We start from the raw sequence: 26598 nt of genomic DNA on the forward strand, positions 1-26598 counted from the left end.
GAAAAAGAAAAAAAGAAATGAAATGATTCCCTTAGCTACCATTTGTGTAAGGACTATGTATTGTTGAATGGTTATCATACAACAGTAACCAAAATAATGAACAAATCATTTGTGGGCCCAGCCATGAACACTTCAGTCAATCTATGATGTGAAAGGCCAGGGCCAGACTCCCACAGAGCTTCCTTAGTCAGACGTAGAAAATGACAGATACCCAGGCCTGTGGTTGGTAAGCAACATTTCACTCTGTCCAAATCTTGAACAGGGGGGAAAAACACAAAAAACATGGAACACTTTTTCTCCATTCTCCATAACTGTCTTATTTAAGAGAGAAGTAACTGTAGACTGCATGCTAAATTTGAGGGTGTGCACAAATATGTGCACATGTGTTAGTGTGTTTGTATGTATAAGAAATGAGAGATTAGCAAAATTAAAATGGATAGCAATTCTGGGAACTATTTAAATGGGCTACACTGGAATTTTCAAAATGTGAAATGAAAAGCAATGGTAAGAGTTAATCACCCTTCTGGACACCGGTAGCTCATGCTTGTAATCCTAGTGATTTAAAAGGCTGGATCTGAGGATCCTGGTTCAAAGTCAGCCCAGGCAGGAAAATCTGTGAGGGTCTTCTATCCAATTAACCACCAAAAAGCCAGAAGTGGAGCTGTGGCTCAAGTGGCAGAGTATCAGCCTTGAGAGAGAAAGCCTTGAGCTCAGACCCTAGCACCAGCACATATACCAAGAGAGAGAGAGAGAGAGAGAGAGAGAGGGGAAGGAAGGAAGGAAGGAAGGAGGAAAGAAAGAAAGAAAGAAAGAGGGGGGAGAAGAGTTCCTAACACCTTAAGAAATGAGTTACAAATATAAATCGAATCCCTACATGTTTACATCAATTCAGAAATAACATATCAAAACAAGAACTAGGTTTTAGAGGGCAATGCCTTAGGTCTTTATGGTTAATCTCTGCAAATGACATGGGTGAGGTATTAAATATATATTCTGGTGTATTTCTGGGTACTGCTACGCTAGGTCTATTTTGTAATTCCTATATTCCAGGGCTCCCTTTCTTTTTTGTTCAACCTTATTACCTTTGGTCATGCCCTTTCAGTTCCATGTCCAATACAGGCCCATTGGCTGCCCACAATGCTTCTGCCTGTGATATACTACAGTTTGTCTTGATTCTCTTTCTTTGAGCAGTGGTAGACTATAATATATACTGCAGAACAAAGAAGGAGATCTTGTAAGCTCAGGGCAAAGGAGAAGGTGAGCTCACACTTGACCTTTGGCTTCCAGAAATGCTAAGTGTTCCCAAAGGATTAAGGGCTGCCAAGGCTCCTCCCTTCTATCTCCATCCATATAGACTGTCTCCAAGGAAATACTGATAATTTCTCCACTGGGAGGATACTGGGTCATTGGGGAAGGAAGCAATTTCTGTAAACAACAATTCTTTTACAGATTTCTTTCTCCACCTGCTCCCATCCCCAAACAAAGGAAAGCCAGGCCTTTGTGATCTCCAGAATGGATAACACAGGATACACTAAAAAAAAAGTTTATGTAAAATGTAAATGTAATAGGTAAAACACTCCAAAGAGAACATTGTGCTCTTCACTACTATATCCTAAAAGAGACAAGTGCCAGGGGCCTGGAGAGTAAGTACAAGAGGAGGACAGGACAGAATGGGAATGGATGAAGAAAGTAGTGCTTATTACTCTAAATGAGAACTAGAGGAAGGGGAGCCTTGTTATTTTCAGGTCATGCCCCTTTGTGAATTGCAACACAGACACTATCTCAATGTCAAATGGCAATATTCAGACAGCTACTCCCAAACACGGGGGAGTCAGCCCCCAGACAAAAAAAAAAAATACTGCAGTAACTTAACCCTGGGAGGGAAATGTGTTTTCAGTTATACCAGGGTGGGGTCCCGCCTTTCCCACAGGCTCTTCCTGAATAGGAACTTGGCAATGGGATTAGCCGAGCGGGAGGGGATGTCCTTGGCTTTAGAGGTGAGGCCCATTAGGGTCCTGGGGAAAGTTGGGCCGAAGCTCTCCCTGCTGGTAATAACAGCATCACATCCATTTTATTAATTTTCCTGACAGGCAGCTCTAGTTACCATGAAGGCACCACAAAATCAAAACATACGCATGTCAAGTGGCCCCATCTGTGATGGGGCTCTGCCAAGACCCATGTCACATCAACACAAGGAAGCAGAGCCCAGCAACTCAGACCAGGTGCCTGGTCCTGAGCGCAGTCCCCTACTCGAAGAAAACTGCCAGAGCTTGGTGGAAGGAGCCAGAGGAGTTCTTCTGGTGACAGCCCTTTATCCTGGGTCTGGGCTTCTTACATGGAAGAGAAGAGTTCTGGGACTCTGCATCTGGCTACATCTGGCTTTGAGGCCTGTTTCTAAACAAAGCCACACAGACCTCCCTGCTGCTTCCATTTTGCATCCAGGCAGGACAATGGCAGCACGGATTTCAAAAGACATGTGAAGGAATGCAATGTCCTTATTTCCAAATGGGGTTGAGCCTTGAGTTCTGTCGAGCTGAAGACTTAGGGTGCATAATAAGCAGAGGAGAGAAAGGTTTTAACTCAAAATATCGATTACTAGGAGTCATGCTAAAGTGACTGAAGGGGCTCCAACACAAGTTGTTCCTTTTTGTAGCGCCGTGTTAACTACTGGTTAAATATACACCGATGAGATGGGTACAATGGGCAATGACCCAGCAAACCCCTGCTCTTCACAGCACAACTCAAGAGACATAGAGTGAGCATGCTCACACATAGTCCCTCTCATTCTCATCCTTCTTTAGCCAACCAAGGCCACTTTCTGGCAGTGGATATAGCAGCCATGACGGCAAAAGGCTGGAAGTCTCCAACTTTTAATTTCAGACTTTCTGACCCTTTGTGCAGGGACCTCCCCGGCTGGTTTATTAATTTCCCACTTTGACCACTCCTAATACTACTGCTTCCAGAACAGGAAGGAAGACGTAAACCCAGATCTGGAGTCAATTGCCACCAGTGCTAATAAATAAGACAGTCCCAAAGTTGGCAAGGTTGACCATACTGGCGTTTCAGTTTGCCTAAGCTAAGAGCAAGCTAAGGACAAGGAATGGAGTGACTTTCACGCTCCAGAAGCCTTCTTAGCAGGAGAGGCCGAATCCTCAGTACAGTGTTCTGGATCCTACTCTTGATCAGATTCTTTTGGCCTGTGAGGACACAATTGGTCTATTCTCTCTGGGCCCGAGTTGGTCCGCCAGGCAGGGGCTACTTTGAGGGCTGGAGAGTGGCTGTCCAGGCAGCTCTGAGAAGGAGATGAATGCATCCAGACTGCTAGGCCTCAAGGGGTAAACGGCTCCCCTCATTGTTTCGCTCTCCATTTAAATAGCCATGGCATGTCAGCCTTGCTGGCCTCCTTGATTGTGCAGAAATAAATAAATGAATTATGTTGTTGGGGTTTGGGCTTCAGCACAAACACATGGTCTGCATTTATCCACACAGTGAGAGGTCCACCCGCCACTTGATATAAAAGAGCAAAATGATAATTCTTTTCTTTAGGCACTCTGGTGCCATATGGAATGTATATAAATCATATTTTTGTTTTAACAGCGGAGGCTTTGTTGATAGATAAACATGTGGTTTATCTAAAAAAAAAAGGAGAGAGGATTGTGCTTTGAACAATCATTTAATGGCCATGGATGTGCCAAATAAAAATAAAAACATAATTTTGAAAAGAGCTGGCCTCATGCCCAAACCCCTAACAAGGAATTTCTCCTTAACCAAAGTAGTTAAAGCCTGTCTATCTGTTTTGAGTTTAAGCTGCGCTCTACTCAACCCCAGGACAAATGGAATCCTGGGCTAATGTGTTCTAATAAGACAGGACGTTACCTTTATGAATGACCTCATGGAGAAGAGGTTGGCGAGCATCGTGGAGAGGCCTTGAGCCAGGCAGCTCTGGGCTATGAAACCTAACTTGAGCTCTGCAAGGCATATTGCATCATCACCCTCTTTCCAATTCCAGCTCGGGATGTTTAGCAGATGGGCCTGTGGAAACAAACACAGGTATGAGACCTTGCTTTGTTACATGCTTGATTGCTTCAAATCTCTTCTTGGAAATACAATTACCCAGGTAGGGAGGGTCATCCAGACCTTTCCTTTCTTTCCCTTGCTTGTATCTGGTGCTTAGTGTTTTGTTCTATACCTCTGTTCAGCAGACCACAGTCTCTTTGCAACAATGCCTCTGTACCACTAAACCTTAGCCCTCCCATGTTTGTCAATTAGCCAAATATAATGGCCTAGAGGGGTTTGCTCTGGTGGTAGACACATCAACTCACACTACCACTAGGAGGTCTGGCTAGCTCGTTCATAAATTGGCTCCTCAAATAGGCCAGGACTGCCAGCAGCCTGTGTGTCCTTGATTTCTTCCTTGCCTGCCTCCCCAGTACTCTGGTTCAGTGACTCCAAAATCTGAGTACACATTAGAATCACCTGCAGAGTTTATAAAACTGCAGATTTCTCATTCTGAAGATATAAGGAGAGCTAGAGAATTAGTCATTGTTCTATGTGTGATCATCTTCATAGTCACCTTGATTAGGAAACACCTAGAAGATGGTCTGAGAGGGTATTTTAAGAGATAATTAGAACATGAGGGCTCTGACCGAATGAAACGATTTATTGTAGGAAGGGGGTCCTAGTCAGATAAAGTCTGTCCATAGAGGCATGTCCTCTATTAAGCTCTAACCTTGCTCTGTATTCTTCTCTCTCAATCCCAGCTGCCACAATGTGAACTGCTCTGCCTCTGCCATACCCTTCCTACAATGACAGACTGACACCTCTCAAACTGTGAGTCAAAATGAATCTTTCCCTCTGTGAGTGTGTGTGTGTGTGTGTATGTGTGTGTGTGTGTGTGTGTGTGTGTGAGTATGCGCGTGCACGTGCCAGTCCTGAGACTTTACCTCAGGGCCTGGGCTGGGCTCTGTACCTGAGCTTCTTTTGTTCAAGGCTAGTGCTTTACCACTTTAGCCATAGTTGTACTTTCAGGTCTTTGGTGTTTAATTGGAGATAAGAGTCTCATACACTTTCTTGCCCTGGTTGGCTTTGAACTGTGATCCACAGATCTCAGCATCCTGAGCTGAGTAGGTAAGATTGCAAATGTGAGCCACTAGCACCCAGCTAATTTTCTCTCTTTTAAGTTATTCTGTTAGGTATTTTGTTCACAGAGGCATCAAGGTAATGCAGTGAGGAGGCTGGTGCTTCTGGTTTGGGAGAGGGAGGCACAATTTTAAGAAACACTAATCTAAATTATCAAAAGAAATCTATCCTATACATCTTACAATTTGTTGCAGACAGACTGGTCTTTTTATCTTTCTTTCTTTTTTTAAATTTTTCATTTTTTTATTGTCAAGATGATATACAGAGGGGTTACAATTATGTAAATAAGGTAATAAGTACATTTCTTGTCAAACTTGTTACCAGACTGGTCTTTTTAAACAGTTAAGTCAGATCCCAAGACATGGACCCAGATGTAAACTGATACAATTACTTTTAAGTGGAGAGTCATAGATAATACACTGAAATAATGAAGTCTAAATTCAAAAAGATTATCTGGACTTGGACAAAAATTTAGTGAAAAAGCAAAAAAAGTCTAGCATTTAGGTTCATATTAATCAATTATATTAATTTGAAATGAGAACATCTAACTTGGCAGAAGACACAAAACAAATACACATTCACAGAGAGAGGGAGAGAGAAAATAAGAGTATGTGGCTAACTAAACCCTCAAATAGAATCCATGTGACACATTACAGAGAAAGCTAATGTTTGCGTGTTAGAAACTGTCTCTAGAGCAAGAGAAATTAGTGTTTCATTGTGTGTGAACAGGTCAGACAAATTCCAGTTTTAGCCATCAGATTTAAAGAGGGAAGATGATGAGTCAAACAACTTCCAAAAGAAAAGGACAGAGACAAGAGGAAGTGACTATTGTGGCATAGAGCTTCTGAGGAACAATCAGGAGAGCCAGAACTGTCTCATCTACAGAAAGGCCACTCATCCTCACAGTGGCAGGGCAATTCCATCCGAATACCTCAGGTACTGCTGGGTCAGATTAGCTTTGTTCTGGTGGCTGGAAATCAGATTCACTGATTCAAAAGAGCAGGCATTTGGCTTACTTGATAAAAGGGCTTTCATAGGATGTATTTTTTAATAAGTGGAGAGGGCTGCCTCAAAAGCTACAAGATCTTCATCGTTTAAAAGTATTACTGCCCCAACTTGTTGTAGAAAAAAAGTCCTAATTTGTATAGGATGCTGAACCCCAGAGTCCCTGCTTGAACCAAGATTCTATACCTCCGAAATGACTTCTCTACCAATCAGCAAATGAGGGATTCTGAAGGAGGCTTTCCTTTACTTTCAGGGCAACTGGGTGAGTTATACCAGTAGAGTGAAAGACTACATTGCAGAAATACAGAGCAAGCCCAAGGGTTCCATGCTCTTCATGCAGAAACACCACTGCTATGAAATCCCTTCTTGCCACTTCTACTTCTGGGACAATCATGTGAGTCCTAAGGAAGCCATGGTTACTCCTCAAAAAGATGGCTGCATGCCCCCTGTTAAGAATACAGCTAACTCAGGCCTGTGTGGAGGCCAGAGCAGGTGGTGATTCCTACAGAGGCAAGCACCTACACTCATTCAGGACAGCTCACCCCACTCTTCCTCCCATTGCTTCCCCAACGCTTCACTGGCTTAAGAAGGCAACGTCTTGCCTTTACTTTCCTGGCCTTATAATAGAAAACATTAATTGATGGGAAGAAAGATCTCATGTGTAGCAACATCATCTCAGAAGAACGAGGAAAAGTTTTCACTCAAATCATGCACATGTGTGGGACAGGAAATCTGGAGAGATACCACATCACCTTCATGCTGCCTTGCAACAAACAAGGAAAAGTTTTTCCAGGTAGCCTGTGAAATCCCTCTCTGCCATCCAGGGTATGAAGCCCAGGCATTTCAGCCGTGGGTCCCTCACAAGGGCTCCATCTGGTAGGAATTCTTTAGGCATATTTTTTTTCATGTTATTACACATGAAAGTCATGCGTGCTTCAGGCTTCTGTGGCCTTTTCTCTTAGCCATCATATTTGCTCCAATCATGGGGCAGAAAGTGAGGCGGATATACTAAAGGCTGACCCACTAACTCAAACACTTTTTTTTTTTAACTTCTGGCAACTTTGTCCTCTTAAGCTTGAAGGAAGTTGGGGATGGTGAGAAATGCCAACATCACCACAAAGGAGTCTGGAGACACTTCTTCTCTAACTTGAAGGAGACAAAGAGCGGGTCCCTGCAAACAGGACCACCCTCTATTTCTGCTACTGGATCACCCATCATCTCAAGGAGAAACCAACAGGTATGAAGTCCAGCCTCACCTCTTAACACATATACAACCTTGGGGACGTACCGGGAGGAATAAAGAAGGCCACTCAAGAGGAAAACCACTGCTGTCATTAAAATCCTTAAATGGCCCCTTAAAGACCATGTAATCCAAATTTGATCTCCAGGCTGCTGCTATTGAGGATGATGCAACCTCTCAGGGGTGAGGCCCACCAGGCACTCCTGAGGTCACTGGGGGTTTGACCTGAAGGGGATAGCTGGAAGACCAGTCTTTTCTCTCCTACTTTTTTCTCTGAGCTAAGCAATTTTGATCCATTATACTCTCCCACCATGACGTACCACTTAGGGCTGAGGAGCAGCACCAATTAATCTTGGACTAAAACTTCTAACATGTAAGCAAAAAGAACTTCTTTGTCTCATAAGTTGATTATCTCAGGTAGTTGTGACTACAACTGACTAGCACAACTACTGCCCACCTTGTGGGTAAAAACCTCAAAGATCTTATATTGCACTGGACAATTAGTTGGGACTTGGCTTCCAAGTTAGAGAAAAATGCCACTTTAGTTTCCAAGTCCTCTTTTGCTCCAATCTGAAGGGAAAAGAAATCCATTCATTGGTAGACCATTAGGAGTGACACTTTTCTAAGATGTCACTAGCTGTTCTTTGCTGAAGAGTTCCAAAGCATTTCACTCCAATTAGCATTTCTTTTGTCTTTTCAGAGATGACCAGACTGAAATTGCTTCTGTCCATAAAATGTAGAATACTAGAGAGATTTGCTTTGGAGAACACCACACCTTCTCTCTTAAGAACTACAGTTTGGTTCAAGGGGCTTTAACCACATTTCAAGAGATGGCAATTGGCTACTGTGTCCTAGCTCTCTAACTGCCAAGTGACAGGTTTCTGTATTCATCAGAGTTGCTCTGTCCATGCCAGACCGATGGTCTGAAGTTGCACTAGAAGAATGCTAAAATGCACAGATGGCCCAACAAGAACTAAATTAGATCTCCAATGTCAAAGCTCTTTTAAAACCATAAAATAGGACATAAATTACTATGATGAAAGTTTCAGGAGCAGTTTCTATGGAAAGCAAGGAGGCATTTTGCCTATATCCTCCTAGGATCTAGAATATCAACCACCATTAGATCATAGGAGATTGACATTGTTCCTGTTTCAAGCTTTGTGTCCAATTATGGGATCAACTGCCTTTTAGAATGTGTTCCTAGAAACATAATGTTTCACACATGCACACACACACACACACACACACACACACACACACACACGTTTTGTCCATTTAAGCAAGTTTAAATGCATATAGATCTATGGACATCTCTATGGATGGATGGATGCAGAGAAGGTGCCAAGAGAGAAATGAAAAGATATTGGAAGAAAAGAGGATGAAAACCTTGGAGAAAAGGGAGGTAGAGACTATAAGGAAACAGAGCAAAGCTGTGACACAGAGTGAAGCACTGTCCTCTTGAAACTCTACAAGGAAGGACATGACATATAACAACAGGTGTGCTTTTCATTCCTGCTCTAAAACCGAGGGACAAAATAATAGAGGGGAACACCTTTATGTCAAAATTATCCCTGTGTCCTTACTAATCTTATAGCATTCTGCATCTGATTTTTGCCTGACCCCCCCAAACCCAAATAGTCTGGGATGGTTCTAAACAAGATGTGTTTTAAGCAAATAATCATAGGTCTGTTGATGTCTTTTTCATTTCTGAAAAAAAAATTCTACAATGCAGAGGGCCAGCCAAGACATTCCGGATGCTGTGTTCATGTGATTAGTGACCAGGTACCATCTGGACCTTTAGGCTAGTTGAGCTGCTTGGAGTTTGACAGGAACTACATAGCTGAAAATCATTGTTAATTTCTTGAAGATGCTACATCAGCCCCACTGGAAAGAGAAAAAAAGGAACTGACATCCCTTTCTAAACATACAACATTAATTTTTTCTATTCAGTCTAAATCCAGACAAAAAGCTAAACAACAGCTTAAAGCACTCCTACTCTAACTGAAATTTCAAATAACAAATGAAAGAAGGAGTATTCCTTGAGGCAGGAGCTGTCACCAGCCACAGTTTGGCTAATAAAATTCACCTCCTCCCACAGGGACTGCGGTCAAAACCCTTCTCCAGATTGACACCTGCAAGTTACCAATATCCTTGCTTTATCTCTCCAGTATTCCATAGACAAACAAGGGAATATGACCTTGGGTGCCCACCATCAAACCCACTGGCTGGAGAAGCACATGCTCTGCGTGGAGCCACCTGCTGAGGGTTGGGCGATGGTGGGCACTGGGCACCAGTTTCAAGCAGTGGGCCAGTTGCCGACAGCAGGCTCCACTCAATGATGGCCTCTGATGGGCTTCCACACAGCAAAATGGGCCAGCACTTGCCAGCAATTAAGAAATAACGGCATGGTGCTGGTGCATTTGGCAGAATGGAGTTTTTTCTGGGTCACCTGACTGCCTATTTCTTAGGTGATATGGCCTATGAGATGAGGCATGTTCTCACTCATAACCCAGCAGGGAGTTATTCTGTTCAGACAGGACACCTGGCCCCAGGTATCGGAGCAGCCTCCAGCTTCTAAGCTTCATTAAGGAGATAACTGGTACCATATCAAATAGAGCAAGGCACCACCTTTCCTCCCCCAAAGCTGTTTTCCAGGGAGCTTGCTGACAGACTGAGCGAAGGAACACTGTCTTTGGATGAGAGACATTCAACTGGCTCACTGAGTAGCAGTCACAGGAAGATAACATACACTCTGAGGTGTGCTTCCTTCCACTCAACCTCCATTGTTGGCTCGAATATTAGGATCATTCCTCTGTGTTTAATCTTTGGACAGCTACCTCTGTTCCTGAATTCAACTCTTCAAAGTCTCATTTCAAATTTGAAAACGTCAGGTTCCGCTTTCATCACTTGGCTTGCATTTCGCTACTTCAAGTTCACCTGGTCTCATAGCTAGGCCCCAACACTTGCCTGGAGCACTCTCTACCTTACCTGCTGAGTCTCTGAGTCATAAAATAAAGACTTTTGCTTCACTCCCAGCCATGTGGGGGGTCAGGTAGGTGCTCATCGTACTGTAAATATTCACTAAATATTATTTGGTGAAATGACTGCCATACATAGAAATGAAAGTTTTTTGAATGTAGGTATGGATGTAATCTAAGAATATATCAACATTTGAACCAAGGTGTTCAGGTCCTTCCAGAATGAATGAACAGTGTGAAGGTTTTTTTCTCTCAGGGGTCCATTGCAAACAAGTTACTTGGCCCAGGGAGAATTTTTTTTTAACCATTATGTTTTTACCAGGCCTTTGCTCAACACTGGTGTGGTGTGGTGTGGTGTGGTGTGTGTGTGTGTGTGTGTGTGTGTGTGTGTGTGTGTGTGTGTGTAAAGGAGAAGAGACTGGTGTCAGAATAACAATCCATCATCCTACCTTGTTGTGATACTGCAGCATCTGAGTGATGATTCTGATCTTCGGATGGTAGTTCTTTATGGAGATCACTCTGAAAAAAAAGAGAAAAGTAGAGTTGGAGCAGCCTCTCCTTACCAACAGAGTGAGTCCCAAAGAGGATTTACTTGATTAATCTTTAAACGGTAGGGCTAGCAGCCAGGACCATCCAGAGTGACTGCAACCACTGCTCCAAGTTAGCTGAGTAACTACTACTGTGCCTTTTGATAATGCTTAAAAGAAATCACAAGACAGTAGTGTATGCCCTGGGTGTTATAAAACACGAGGGGCCCTGTGGTGCCTGGATGATGGGCTCTCCAGCTGTGTAGACTGAAGGTGGGAAGTCTGTAGCAGGGTCACTGCCTTTACCAAGCAAGCTCCAATCCTGAGGTCTGCAGAGGTGCCTGCCCCATGTCCCAAACCTCAGGAACCAGAACTATCTGCTATGAGTCCCATTCTACAAGTTAACAACTTGGAGACAACAATGATAAAATAAATAAGCCTCCCAGCAAACAGTTCCAATTGTCACACACTCATCTACCTTCACTTTGAAAATATAATTTGGAAAGACTCAGCTTTCCACAGTTAAAGAATGACTCAAGTGTTGGTGAGACACAAGTGCCGGTGTCTTGCACAAGTCATAATCTTGTGAATAATTCCCAGCCATTGCCCTCAGTTCATTCTGGGCAACAGCTACTCTAAGTCCACTCCTTACCAGGAGTCCTCTTGCTGTCAGTCACAGGGCTGAAAGGGGAAGTATGTGGAGAAAATGAATGGAAACACCTGGCCCCCACTCTGGCTATTGTGTTAATGAACCAGTGACCTTCAGGAAATCCCTGGGCTCTCTGTTCCCTCTTCCTCATCTGGACATGGGGCAGGCAATGGTACCTGCTTTATTTACTTCACAAGCTTGGTATGAGGAGCAAATGGGGGACCAGATGTGAAAATGCTTTGAAATCATTAAAAGCTCTCTCCACTTGTAAGTTATGGTTTTTGTTATTACCGACCCTGTCAGAGGTGACATTGTACATTTCCTTCTGTGACAAGGAAGGCTAAAGAATAGAATTCCACAGAAAGGCCCACCTCCTAAGCCAATTTTTTTTCAAAAAGTGTATTTATCCCAACTGCCCCCACAAAATTCCTATCAAGCATGGTCCACCACTTTGCCCCCTTCTGTATAAAGATGGAGAAGATAGCAGTCCAGAAACAGCTTTCTCAGAAAAGCTGTCACTTGTGAATTTAAGAAGTGGATCAAGAAAGGGCCCTTCCCTGTACAAATCTACTCTGGGCTTTTGCACTTGAAGGATTTCATTTTGTTTTTGAAAAAGTGTTGTGTTGGGCTCTGCTTATAACTTACAGACTTTGAACCTCTGTCAACCTCTCAGTACAACTCACAGCATCAGCCACTTTGCTGCCTTAGCTCTTGGCTCTTTGACATCTAATCTCAAAAGGGGCAGATTGGGCCTCATTAAGCTAAGGAGAAAGGGAGAATATACAAATAAGAGGGAAAAAAAGAGAATCCATTTCTAACCCTGGGCTTCCCATTGCATTTTAGGCCTTAGTTCTACTTCTATTTAAATGGCTTCAATATATTTCTGATACTACCTCTAAAGGATAATCTTTACACCTTGGTATTCTGTAACTCTCTCTCTTACTTATTTGTGTTTATATTAACCCTATTATAATTCAGGGTTCAAAACTGTTATTTCTTTCATTATTCTTATTATTAACCATCATCATCAACTTCCCTGTGAGGTCAAAATCATGATCTTCATTTTCTGGGTTTTTGTTTGTTTGCTTGTTTTGTTTGAAATTGCAAAGATAAGGAAGCCTGGTCCCTTAAAGACTTCTTTTTTACATTACTTCAAATGGTGGCAAACAACAAGGAAAAAAATAAGTCAAAGGATGGAAATACTACTTATTTTAAAAAGGGATCAATGACACTCGGAACTTGGCCAGTAGTCACATTCCAGCTGTGCTGAGTTACAGGAGGGCCAGGTCAGAAGTGAGTTCTCATTCCATTTTATAGCCCCAAAAGCCCAAGCCTGGTAAGAGTTCATACACTGACTTCCTTAAAACACTGCTCTAAGCCCTATTATAGCTAAAGAAAAGTAAAGGTTGTTTCAGATCTTGTCTGCCAGACACAAGGACCAGAGGGGAGATGCTCATCCCAAATGCACCAGTAGAATTTCTCTGCATCACTGATAAGAAAGATCATGTCACCTGGGGCCATTGCTTTAAAACAGACACAAAGGAGATAAGAATGTTACAATGACACTTGGGAAACTTCCCAATCTTCATCTTTAGGTAGATATCTAGGACACACAGTGAAGTAAACTGCAGGAGAGGGGGACCTTTGAGTGGATCAAAGGGTGGCTATTGGCAATTAAGCACAAGTGGCTGGGAATACAGCATGAGTGCCTTCTCCTAGTTCCACCCATCTCCAGAAGAGTCTCTTTAACCCTGCTCAAACAGCTATTCCTCAATTCCAAAAAAGAGAAGAGACACATTCCAAAAAGGCAAAGCATCTTGATTTTTTTAAGGCATTTCAGAGTCATGGGATGTGACTATAGATAGGTCTGTGGAAAGAACAACCATTGAATGAATGCTTTTCTGGAATGAGAAAAGAGTATGGTGTTAGAATTGGAGCCAAGATTAAAGATAGAGAGGAAAGAGCTAGCCATGTCTTGAAAAGGCTCTGGGAGATGCTTTACAGAGGGTCCTCCCACAGGAGATTATACCTCTAAAGAAACACAGGTAGGTGTTTGTAGCCAAAAAGGCTTAAGAAACGCTCTATAGTACAAGGTCTCTGAGATTCCTTGTTAATAAAATCACTGAAAATGTTTTCAATGAACAACACTCATTTGGGGAAATGGGTTAAAACACACTGAGGGCCAATCATCTCTTTGGGGGTGATACTAATCAACCTCCTGTAAACGTTAGGGTTGCTCTAACACTGTTGAAATTCTGGGCCAGATACTTTTCTATGTGGTACCTGCCCTTTGCATGGTTAGCTGCTCCCCTTCCTCCAGAAACCAGCAGGACTGCCCCCTAGTGATAGCAACTGAAAACATCTTGAGGGCACCAATGGTGGAGCAGCTGATGGGGGGAAAATGGTCCCACAAAGCTAGTGAACTTCCTATGCACATCCCAAAGGGCTGTAAGCGGGACACAGAGGGCTGAGACTCGGGTCCTCCGCACCCAAAACCCCAGAATTACCTCATGATGTTGGAGGCATCCTCAGCATCTGGGTCAGCGCAGTACTTATTGGCAAGGATCAGGCACGCATCTGCTGACTCTATCTGAGACACCAAAACAAAACAAAACAAAACAAAAATCACAGAACACAAGCATATAAGAAGCCACACTCAACTGTACCCCCCACGCCCATTGTCATCTCTTAGAGAACATGGTGTTTTGTGCAAGAAAAGAAAAAGAAAAAATTCAAAACGATTATAGTTTTGTGGAAAGTGTACGCCACAGGTTCTCATTAAGGGATAAACATTTCATCTTATCTTTGCTGGCAATTAGACTTTGGCATAGCCACTTACATGTGGACTACCAGGTTCCTTAAATGCAATTCATTAAGCCTTTTAATTCCCTCCTCACCTCATTTCTCAATCATCTGTGCCATCAAACTAAGTTTCTAGCCAGAAAATGGATGTTGGTTGGCTAGGTCACTTCCCTCATATTAGCAAATTAACTGAGTAGTTGGGGATTCAGAAATTTAGCCGTCAAAGAATTCACCTAAGCTCTTTTTTTTTTTTTTACACCGCCATCATCAATGGGCTAAGAAGAGACTAGAGAAGAGACTAGAGTTCTAGAGTGGGTAACAACTCTGTGTTGTTTAGTATTCAGATATCCAAAAGACAGCAGACCTACATATACGTAACGGTACGTTACAGATGAACTCAAAATTCAACCTACTGACATATCTAAACATGAACCAAGAGGAGTTTATACCCTAGAGGGGCCCATGAATCTGATAGGGTAATAACTGTTTGCATTAAATTAGGTCCACGAACCAAAAAAAAAAGGCCCTCTTTTCTCTGTTCTTCTAAGATTTCACATTAACCATAACTTGGGTCATGTCTGGATAATATTAAGATTAAGCGGTCTAAATAAGCATGAGAATTCTCATGGTGTCCTGGGTCTGCAATCTGTCTCCTTGGTATGTTGTACTTACTAGACCACTCCTGCTTGGGTGGGAGGGCATGGTGCCTCCATGGTATGTCATAACTTGTCTGTAGATTTCCTTAGTAATGCAAAGAATTTATGCAGATCCTCTTGGATTATGTATGCTTGTCAATTATGGTATTTATAGAAGTATGTGGTGACCACAGTTAGCATTTAAATTTCAGTGGCTTCAGCCATATTAAAGAATTCCCACTGGCATGTGGATATTGAGTAAGCTTACAAAATCTATGTGAAAGACATAAAGTAATAGATTCCATTTTGCCACCATGTCACTGTCCCTTCTAAGCTTTGGGGGTACTTTGGAAGAAGATGCTAATTGAGTAGGTTCTGGGGAAAAACAATTAGCGTATTACCAAGTGATGCCAGGTACCTACAACTTAAGTGTTGCGCCTTGAGTCTTCAGTGAAGAAAAAAAGTTCAAAGTCAAAGTTCTATGGCTTCGTAAGATTTTTTTTTCCTTTACTCGAATTTTTCTTTCAGACGTGATGAATGAATGTTGGAGCTATATTGAGTCGAACTCAATATTCAAGATGGGAACTGATTGATTACTATGTTGTATTAAGACTCTTAGGTAGGTCCAGGAACCAGCAAAATCAGCTTTAGGTGAAGAGTAGTCTAACTGGAATGTTTGTAGGTGGCCTGGCATGTACCAGCAGAGCAAAGTCCTGGGCACAGTAGAAGGGTGACGTCAAAGCTGGTGGTATGTGAGTCATCTTGTGAGAGGTTCAGGAGATTGCTTTTGGCCATCCTGAAAGTTATGTCCCCAGAATGCAGAGTCCCACTCCCCAACCTCCAGTTCTCCTCCTTCTTACCTTGACTCTTGCAAGATCGTGTGGATTGAGGACTGAACCCTGATAAAACTCCACCTGAGTAAAATGTCGTTTGAACAGAGCCTCGAGTTCCAGGTTAGGGGAGATGCTGCACGGGGAGAAAAAGAAACAGCCATGAAGATAACGGACTCAGGAGTTCAGCCTCCATGCCTCTCTTTTCTCCAGTCTCCACAGGATGATGTGGTAAAAGTTCTTGTCCTTCAAATATATGGGCTTTAACTAAAAAACACATCTAGTAGAGGTGAAATCACAAGGTTTGTGGTCTTTACCAAGGCAGGGGCCAATGGAAGGTACAGGAATATTGCCCAAGTCTTCTGTCTGTTTTTATTGGAGGAGTTAACACTGTGGCAACACTGTGATGTATAATTTTGTATCAACTTGATTGGGATATCAAGAAGATGCCACACTAGGCATTATTTCTGAGTGTGCCTGTGGGACGTTTTCTGGATGAAACTAGAACTGGAATCAGCAATCTCAGAAAAGCAGATGGCCCTCCTTCAATGTGAGTAGACTTTACTAATTTTGCAGAGATGAGAATCACATGCCATCTACAGAGATGGGATTGGGCACCCCGAGAGGATATTCAGTTACAACTTTGATGTGCCAACAACTATACTACAGCATCACTTCCCAAACATGTGTTGTAATCATTGATAACTTTTATGAGTGTCTCTTATGTGTAGACAGCATTCAACACCCTTGACAACTATTAACTCATTTACACCTCATAACAACCCAATGGGAAGGTATTCTATTTACCCAGAGCTTTGAGAGGTTGATTAATTGGACCAACTATTATAAGTGTGACACTGGTAAGAGTCTTAGGGACACAAAGATGAACCTTAATAAATAAAGCATTAGAAGCCAAATTATTACACTCCATTTAAACAGTAGTGAAGATCAGCTATCTGTGCAAATAGCAACCAATCCTTTCAATCCCTGTGTTAATTTGGGCAGCACTAGTCTGTCTTTGAGAGAGATGTCCGCTGGAGTTCTGTCACTTGATTAAACCGACTTCAGCATTCACTAACTATTCAATAGAAGATCAATGCTATTCTCTTCTTGTGGCCTCTGTACTCATGTTGAAATGTTCAGCAGGATGAAGGCAGAACTTATAGGCTTTACATATCTCTAGAACATTCCCTCCACAGAGCACTGTCCCCACCCATAGTTGGTCAGCAGCAGCTAGGCACTGAATAAAGCCTGTGGGTTCCTGCACCTGTGTTGCCTGGGCTCAATCTATCTGCCCAGAATATGGTGAAGAACACAGTGGCAGGTCAGAAGTGTGCCAGTCTGTGAACAAATGTCAGAAAAAAACATATACACCCTGGAACGGAGAGCTTGTGGTATTTTAACCTTGGGGGCTTCCAGAGGAGGACTGAGTCTTAGGGTGGTCAACACCCTATCAAACCAACACCAACATAGGTGCTTTATGCTGGCCCCTTGACAACGTTCCAGGCATGGCTTTATTTAGCATCATCTCCAGCAAAGAAGACAGTTGTGGTACCACTCATGCCAGCATAATAGAGGCCCCAAATCTTCTTCAATCCTGTGTCCCCCAAAAGAGGATCAACTACAGCGGGATCCATCATGTTGCATAGAGAGAAGGTCTCTTACTCTTCTCCCCACACAATGCATGTGACACCCACCTCCTGACTGACTGAGCACTCTTAACCCATCTTCCCTTTTATGATAGTATTCACCTCCATGGGGCCCTCCCTGCCATACGTGGATCGCTTCATTACACTCTCACAACAGTCCAAGGAGGGGGCATTTTTATCTCCTTGATTTATGGGTATGCAAGGGGAGGCACAGAGAAAATGCAGTAACTTGATCCTCTGGCAATGGATTGAGGCAAGACTCAGACTGAAGGATGCACCTGACGCTGTCTGCGGATGATTCTAGAGACTGCCCGCGTGCAGTGCTGGAGAGGGGTGCAGGCGGAGGCTAGCCGAAACAGCAGTGTGACGACCTAATCCCCCACTTCCTCCTCTGCAGCTGTCTTGCTTGGTCACCTTCTACACCTGTGCTTCCACATCATCAGACTACTATTCTGCACCGGTGTACACACATACACCTGGGCCACATTGCTTAGGTTGGAATGCTAGGTTGGAACCAGAGTGAACCCCACTGTGATTTCTTCCTGAGAGAAACTCAGATGTGGTCCCAGAACCACCTGCATGGAGGCAGGCTCTGCGGTTCACCAGGGGACCTATCTGTGTGTAATGATTCCCCTCCCACTGATTGAGTAACATTCTCCAGGCCCAACAGGGCTCTTGGCTGATCCATCTCTGCCCCCTGTCCCTACTCCCATCACCATGGCTGTGGGTGCTCAGGCAGGGAGCATGTAGTTGGAGGCACAGTCTGCTAGCAGACTCTTACTTGTGGAGAAAGACGATCTCCACATTGACGTCATCCCGGTCCTTGTGCAGGAAGTCCTTCAGGAAGTTGGAAACACTCTCCAGAGTAATGTGTCCACAGACCACAATGTGCCTGAACAGGAGATACCAGTGAGATCAAGCTGAGCCCCACAGAAGTCACCCTCACACCCCCATCTCCAGCAAGGCAGAAGAAGCAGGCAGCTGTGGGTGGCAGTGGGGGGCGGGCTCCATCTCCTCCCTCCACTTCAACAAAAGCTCCCAGTGCCTGTCCCTGGAGGGCTGTGAGGCAAAGCAGCAGTGCTAGCAGGTGCTCAGAGACTCCCAGACAGAAGAAAAGCATATGGCTGCTCACCTGATGGTACGAGCGCATGCACGCAAACACACACACACACACACACACACACACACACACACACACACAAACACAATCCTATTAAAAGCCCAACCATTTGGCCAAGTGGTTTTATGCGTTTAACAATAAGTGACATTATGCTTGCGGCTTAAATGCTGCATTATCAAGTCCCTTTCAGATTCATATCTCTCCCTTTCTGCCCACAAAGCGTCCTCCTGGGAGATTTACTGTATGAGTCTTGGTTTATGACATAGAGCTTATCAGGTAATGAGATAACAAATCTTGCTGAAACGATGATTTTGTGTGTAAGAAAGCGGGCTTTTATCAGGGTAGCTAATGTGCAGCTTGACAAGTTATAGGCTCGGCTGGCCATAAGCAGTAAAAAGGAAATTTTTGCATTTTTCCACCATAACTTCTCTGACAATGGGGCCATGTAACACTTTACAGTAAGTGAGCATTACTCAGGGCTAAATGGGTATGGGATGCCTACAGAATCAGAGATGGTGCTGCTGGTTGAGTTGGCTCCAGAGGCTACTGAATGAGGGTGCTTGGGATTTTCCTTGAGAGCTAAACAGATCCCCTGAGAGGCAGGAAAAAGCTAGGAAGACAGGAGGCTGGAAATGCTAGCTTTGTTCTGGGACGGTGCAGACTTCTGTCTCCAGGGGAGATGAACCTCTTGTCCAGAACTATTGAGATGAATAGTTCCTTTACCATCCTTCTCCTCCTGAACTAAAGTGAACTCAGTACCAGGCTGTCCTGTGCCCATTTATATTTGCCTCCTGATGCCCAATTAGGAGAAAGCAGTTGGATGCAAGAATGCCCTCTGAGACAAAAGCTGAGATTTAGCTATGGAGTTAGCAACAATACTAGCTTTCTAACAAAAGCCACTGTATAGAGCAAAAGGCTTAACTCATCTCCTTAGGCCCCTCAGTCTGTAGTGACACAGGGTGGATTTCTAGCTCTACTTTGCAACTGGAGCCGATTTTGTAGAGTGAAGCCATTTTCTGATTAAGACCTAGAAGGGCCAGATCCCTTGCACTTCATAATTGCTCTGTGCACAAAGCTCATTGGCTGGAGGCAGCTCATAGTGGCAGTGATGATGGCTTAGGTGATATCCCATGAGATGCCATTACAAGAGTCTTCCCTTTCATGGTAGGTAATTTGGTGCCTGACTGAGTACGTGAAAATAATGCAGTAAACTCATTGGTGAGAGAGAGAGGGTACAGAATAAAGAGCAAATCAATAATATGCATGAGGTAGTTAACATCACCATTATGAACTGTTATTGTTATAGTGGTGCACTTAATGATCAGGAAAGAGATGGCCACGAGGGCGAAGGAAGCAGTGGCCATAAATGGGATACTCCACAAAAGATGTCATAAAGATATCATAACCTGGTCACTTTGCTCTTAGCCTGCATCTGCTACATTAGCAAAGGTTCCCTGGCTACTTATCCAAACTTCACACCTAAAGCCTATATCATTGACTTCTCCCTTAGTAGAAGACTATAGAATACACTGTTTCAACAGAGGATGTGATATAATCTCAACACTTAGATTAGATAAGTATTTTTGGTGATACTGGGGCTTGAACACAAAGTCTTACATTCGGTAGGCAGGTGCTCTACCACTGGGTTATGTCTCCAGCCCATTTTGTGCTGGTTATTTTTGAAAAAGTGCCTTACTTCCTTCTCAAGTGTGTTCCTGGACCATGACTGCCTTTTTTTTTTTAAATTTCCCGGTGGTAGCTGGACTGACAGGCATGCAGAACCACATCTCAGTTCTTTCCACTGAGATGGAATCTTGCAGGCTGTCCTATCTGAGTTGGGCTAAAATGGCAAGCAATCCTCCTACGATTGCAGGTATGAGCCACCAGCCCTGGAGTGCTTGTATACATTTTCTATTATATCAAATCTTCACCATGTTGCTTGTGGAAATTCTCATCACTTGACCTCACCACAAATGACAATGGAGTTGCCTGGTGTCACTCCCTGAAGACATTTTCCCTGCAGACTTCCAACAATGTTAACATGAATTTCACTGACAGCTGTCCTCACAGTCGACAACGTGGCTTGAAGGAAAGTAAGTCAGACATGGTTTTCCCTCTGTTACCAAGGATGTGCAGGATCCTGAGAAAGCTACTTATTCCTATCTAATGCACGAAGACTTGAGAGGTTACTGACGCCCAGCTAGCCTCCTGGACCAGGCATTGAAAAGTTCAAGGATCTACACTAACATATTTCTAGTTATTATTCAAAGCTGGGTGCATGCCCATGATAGGTCTGGAACAATGCTGGAAGATTCATTCTTCTTATCCAGCACACAAAGAAGTGAATGAATGTCTGCCAGCAACCCCACTTGCTCTTCCGAAATCATTCATCCTAAGACAGATAAGTGTGAAGTAGATGGGGAGGAGATGAGCTCCCTCCTTCCCTGTACCTCACCCTTGAATCAAATGCTCACCCAGCTGATTTATTCAGCCTTGGGAAAAAAACTCAGGGTTCTCTTACTTGAAAATGTGCCGGGTACATATAAAATATATTCCAATGCAATCAATATTACCCCTTAAGCCTTTAATTAGCTTTCACTTCTCTTAAGAAGTAGACAAATGCTGGCAGGAAAGGAGAGAAGAAAATAAAAGGATTGACTTTTTTTTCATTTGGTGCTAGCTGTCCAATACTATTCTAGACAATTGAAAAAATATATATCTTTTAGCTATAGCATGATTTCTGGGATGGAGAACAGTCCTTATCAAAAAAGGAAGAAAAAAATCTTCCTTCAACATAATTGGTATTTTTGCTCAGGAAAAAAGCAAGATTGATTGAAAGCAGATTGCCTTTTTGCCCAGGGAGAGTTATTAGGTACATTATCATGGCAACCTTGAAGAGCCCATATTGTTCCAATCTGTTCTGTATCTGATTTGAAGATTTACGGCCTCCCCCTTTTGTGCCAATAATCATTTCCCATTTTGTTTCCATACAGTGGAAGTTATCAAGGAGTCCACATATTGAAAATGTTTGAATGCAGTCAGAATTGATGGCTGGAGAGGGAGAGACAGCCTCTCTCACCAGCATCCACCCTGTCAGACCTGCCCCTCCAGTCCCTGCCCCTGCAAGAGACAGAGGTCCTGTAGGAATGTGAGGGATGTGAGGGATATGTGGAAAATAGGGACATTTTTTCCAGAAATATTCTTAGTGCTGTGGCAAAATCTAGTGGGGCATTAGATTGAAGAAGGGTATCATGGCAAGGAGAAGAAAAGCAAATTTTATTGTATCCTCCATTATTCAAAATATGATTGAAAATATTCTAAGTGGAGATCAAGAGTGCCTTATCTGCCCGGACACAACAATAATTTTTCCAAGACACGATTTGAAGAAGCCAGCAAGATCTTTATCCAAGAGGATCTGTGTTGGATTCCATGATATGTACCTAACTACGAAGTGAGATTCATACATTGATATCAGACACTTAGTAACTAGTCTTGGGTACCAATGTTACATTTTAAAACTAATAAATAAGAGCTTTTGAGGGGCTGGAGGCTGGAGCCTGATTCACAAGGTTGTCACGGTGACTGAGCTAAAGAGAGGAATAGAAAAGGGGTTTCCCGCTGTATGTATCATAAAATGATTGAGGTCATGTGACATTTGTACACCAGTATACAGCAGATGCAACATGCCGTGCAATCTACATGCACGCACAAAGGTGCATTCTGTCTTTTCAGATAACCTTTTCTGAACCTCAGTTTCCTTAGTTTGCCTTGTCTGACATAGCAGAGGAAATAAACATGACTGGCCCAGGATAATGTATGGGCCTTGGATTCCAATTCTAAGATAAGGCTGGCAGGGGACGATGGCAGATATTTCAGCTTCTCTTCCCCCTGGACAGGCAGGTCAAGGCCCCTATATGGGGGAGCTGGTTCTGGAAGGGTTCTCAGTGGTCCAGGGGAGACTATCTGGCCTTAGGGGGTGGGATGAGCAAAGATGACCCTCACTTACAACACAGTATGTATAGTATCAGTCGATTCTGGCTGCATCTGGTTAGTTGGGCCAGAGGGCTCAAGGCAGAAAAGTCTGAATAATAAAAATAAGTCATCCATTGTACCAGTCAGGAACTCTAAACCAAATTTTAACTTTGGTCACTCAATTCATTAAGCCAAGAGTCTTCAAAGTAATCTAAAGATCTCTTTAAGTTATTCTATGTCCAGCCTAGCTCAACACTTCCTTAGCAGCCGGACCCCAAAGGATTGTAACAGTGGAGAACAGTCAGGAAACAGTCAGGAAAACTAAGTTTTTTAGGGACAGAAAGCTGTTTCTATGTGGCTCTGCATGGGAACATTGTCAGCTCCCAGCAATCTTCCTGCCTGATTTCTACGCTTGAGCAATCTGTTTATGAAGATGGCCAAGAGACCTAAGTCAATTGGATTTACATTGACTTGATTGTATGGACTTTGATTTTGTTTGCTTATTTAAGACAGTCTTGGTATATAACCTGGGCTGGCCTTGAACTCACACTTCCCCCTTGTCTCAGTCTCTCAATGCTAGGCTCACAGGTGTGCCCTGTCATGGCCACTAAAGATATAATACTTTCAAAGGAACTTTAAAATAACTTCACAGCAACTTTAGCAGATCAGAGTCACTTTTTGTCTTCAGTGCTGGGGATTGAGCCCAGGGCACTCTACCTACAATCTCCCAGTTTTAAAACTCCATTGAGTTCTGTGGACAAATATTTCTTGGGCAAAGGTGGTATTAGACACAAACTAATAGTAATGGCTTAGATGAAAAGGTCCATTCTCAGATGCACAAGGAAGCATCTTAGTGACAAAATGATACTTTCTGGAAAGGAATAAGATGTGCATGGAATTCAGAATGGGTCCCTCACACAGGGTTAATTAGAAGTGGGTACCACATGTGGATCACAGAACGGACATGGCATCATATGGAGTATGATATGATAGCATAAAAATAATGCCCAACTATTAGGGTTCACCAGGAAATCGCCACTCCCTTCTTTCCTGGGCTGATCCTCACTAAATAGTCATGGCTTTTCTATCATCAACCATTTTCACCTTTCAGGTATAGCACCACACATTTTCCTGTCATTCTACTTCTCCTCACGGTCGGCTAGGAAAGCCTACGTGCTTGGTTGAGGCAGAACTCCAGTTCGAGATCTCAGTTGGGCAAATCGCTTTTAGGATACACTTAGGGCAGAAGGCAAAACAGAAGGATGAGTTGGCAGCCACCAGAAGGCTGCAGTGACTGATGCATCCAGAGAGCCAGTGAGCATGAGTTTAGCTCCAAAAGAGGGAAAGCCTGCACACTTTAAAAATATCTTTAAAAAGGATTAGGAAGTGGTTCTTAGAGCTGCTGGCTTTTGAAAAGAGGAACTGTGACAGTAAGATCATGATAGGGATATCTTAGTGTCAGAATGCCATCAGCAAATGCTTAGCCTATATTTGTTTATATTCGCTATATTTGCTTGTATTCGTTTAATGGAGAAACTGAGGTCCAGTGATGTGGGGGGTGTCCTAGGTGGGCAGATCTCTCACCTCTCTCTCCTCCCCCGCTTTGATGATTTTAAAGAGAGGGAGTAGCTGGTGCCAGGGAAAGGAATCTGGACTGCTGAGTTCTCCCACTGGGTTCCAGCTCTGTCCTTGCTCTTCTTCGTGCCATCATTTTATCATGTCTAGATGTCAGCAATTGCTTCCTAAGTGATTTCCTTGTTTGCAGCCCCCAGCACCCCCCGGTACCCCCCACCCCACCCAAAGGTGAAGGAAGGACAGCGGCAATCTGACTTCAATCAGGCCACAGGAAGGAGGGGACATCTTAGATCTCTCCTTAGCAGAGCCTTGCTCCAGGAAGACAATGTAAAATGCACAGCTCTGGGCTGTTTATTTTTAAAGATACTATATCCATTTTTACTGGAACAAGTATAAAGAACTTAAAAAACCCATAGCTATCCTGTCACAATAAATCATAGAGAGTAAATTGAAAATCCTATACAGCTTTCTCTGAATACATTGTGCTCACTTTGTCAAAGGGGTAGATGAAATGTGGCATATATTGATCTAGATGTCTCTGTAAAACTATAATATTTATATCAAATACATATGCTCAACTCTCTTCTGTCTTTCTGCTGAGTCTTCTAATCATGCCTCCTTCGTCCCACCTCTCACAGTGCCCTCACTGCCATGAGGGGAAAGGGTTTGAAGACATATTCATCAAGGGGAATGGATAACACTTTATCATACAAGAAGCAGGGTGGTTAGAGACCCAATGACCCAGCCACACAGCGGTCAGTTTTCCCTCCTAGATTGCAGGTGTATCTTTAAGGCTCTGTGTCTCTGTGAGACTCCCGTAAGGTGGGCTTCATGTTCGGTCTGAGCAGGCCTTACTTCTGGCTGCTTAGTGCAGTTCACCCTTTCTTGTCTTTTAGGAGCACTGCTCCTTTCCTCTCTCCTGCAGGCTCATGGCTCATGGCCCCACCACAGAAGAGACAGCAGGCAAATTTAATTCACACCTCCCTCCCTCCTCCTCCACAGACAGCCTGTCCCCAAAGGGGAGGGGATGTCACCAGCAAAGACTAACCTCAGGCAATGGGGCTCAACTTTGTTCCCTATGCTAATACCTAGTTCCAGGCCCCCAAAACTAGGCTCTGATTAGCTAAGACACATCTATGGTTTGGTAAGCACAGAAGACATTTAACTGTTCATTAGCTGCAAGACTGGCTGATTTCTACTACCTCAAACCTATTCCATTATTTCAACTTTGCAAAGGAGTTCCAAAGCCTAACTCTGACCCTATGAAGGGAGGGAGGGAGGAATGGAGGGAAAGGAAGGATAGAAAGAAGGATGGGGCTAAGGAAGGAAGAGAGAGGGAAGGAGAAAGAAGGGAGAGAGGGAAGGAGGAAAAGGAACAAATGAAGGAAGAAAGAAAACACAAATGAAGGAGGAGAGAAGGAAGGAAGGAGGAAGGGAAGAAAGAAGCAAGGAAGGAAGGGAGGGAGGAAGGAAGGAAAGAGCCCAAAGAGGTTCAGTGATAATTTCCTACCCTTGACCGTATCTACTACTTTGCTAATTACAAGGGACAGAAATTCATTCTCCCTCCTAGTGAGGAAGAGAAAGCAGTAACTGTGGTATCCAGCTGTCAACAGAGCTAGTCTGGAGAAGGCAGGCTTTTTTGCTGTCTCTATAAGCAGGGGCAGAAGGCTGAGTGAGTGGACCCCAACAGTGTAGCAAAGGTACTACTGTAAAACAGAGCCCCAAGGGCAGAGTGTCGACTACTGGTAGATTCAGTAACATATACTGTGAGGTCCTAACCAGACCTGGAGCTTCTGCACAACTTATCAATTGTTAAGTGGGTCCTAAGACACCCCAAAGAATCTGTAGTACAAATCTTAACTAGGTTTCCATATTAGTTCACATACTTGACTATAGACAGACCATGAAGGAGCCATCACCACACAAATATGTAGCTTGTATCTTACGATGAAGCTTGGTCCAAGCCTTAATAAATGCTCAAAAGCTCTGTGGGGGGGGGACCTCGGCTGGTTTTGCCTCTCCCTTCTGTCAACAATATCTCACTTTTAATTACATTGTCTTGGGGACTTTAATCAAGTGTCCATGTCCAAACAAGGCTAAGTCAGGGGGTTTAAATCTTGAATGATGTGACATTAAGGCCACGGTGATCATTGAATCAACCTAATGGCAAAATCCCGATAGTACTGTTCTCAAGTTTTGGATTCCTGGCATCTCTGGTGCTTTCAAGGGGCAATGTGGTCTTGTTATTTGGTCTTCCTTGTAAGGATTCTATAAGGAACCCACCAAAAATTACTTTCTGTCTAAGAAGGCACAAATGAGCTTCTTCTGTTTAAACCCAAAAAGCTCTAAATGGTAGATTTTGTTAACTGTTTCTTTAGTTTCTCATTTAATGCAAACAATGACCAAGAAGCAACTAGGAGCACCACCCTTGGGCTGCTTTCTCATTCTTCCTTCTTTGCTTCCTTCCTACCACAGAA

The 26598-nt window shown here is 43.4% G+C and overlaps 1 protein-coding gene across 1 annotated transcript in view; it reads right to left on the reverse strand.

Moving 5' to 3' along the window:
* The window catches only part of Kcnma1 (potassium channel, calcium activated large conductance subfamily M alpha, member 1), a 697588-nt gene that overhangs the window by 181495 nt on the left and 489495 nt on the right, over positions 1-26598 (reverse strand). Inside the window, exons 10-14 of the mRNA XM_013025679.1 lie at positions 18236-18346; positions 15836-15941; positions 14046-14128; positions 10812-10881; positions 3877-4032 (exon numbers count right to left, since the gene is read on the reverse strand). Of these exons, the coding sequence (XP_012881133.1) occupies positions 3877-4032; positions 10812-10881; positions 14046-14128; positions 15836-15941; positions 18236-18346 (526 nt within the window). The remainder of the gene's footprint in view (positions 1-3876; positions 4033-10811; positions 10882-14045; positions 14129-15835; positions 15942-18235; positions 18347-26598) is intronic.

Source organism: Dipodomys ordii, unplaced genomic scaffold (genome assembly GCF_000151885.1).
Source record: "Dipodomys ordii isolate 6190 unplaced genomic scaffold, Dord_2.0 Scaffold86, whole genome shotgun sequence".
NCBI lineage: Eukaryota > Metazoa > Chordata > Mammalia > Rodentia > Heteromyidae > Dipodomys > Dipodomys ordii.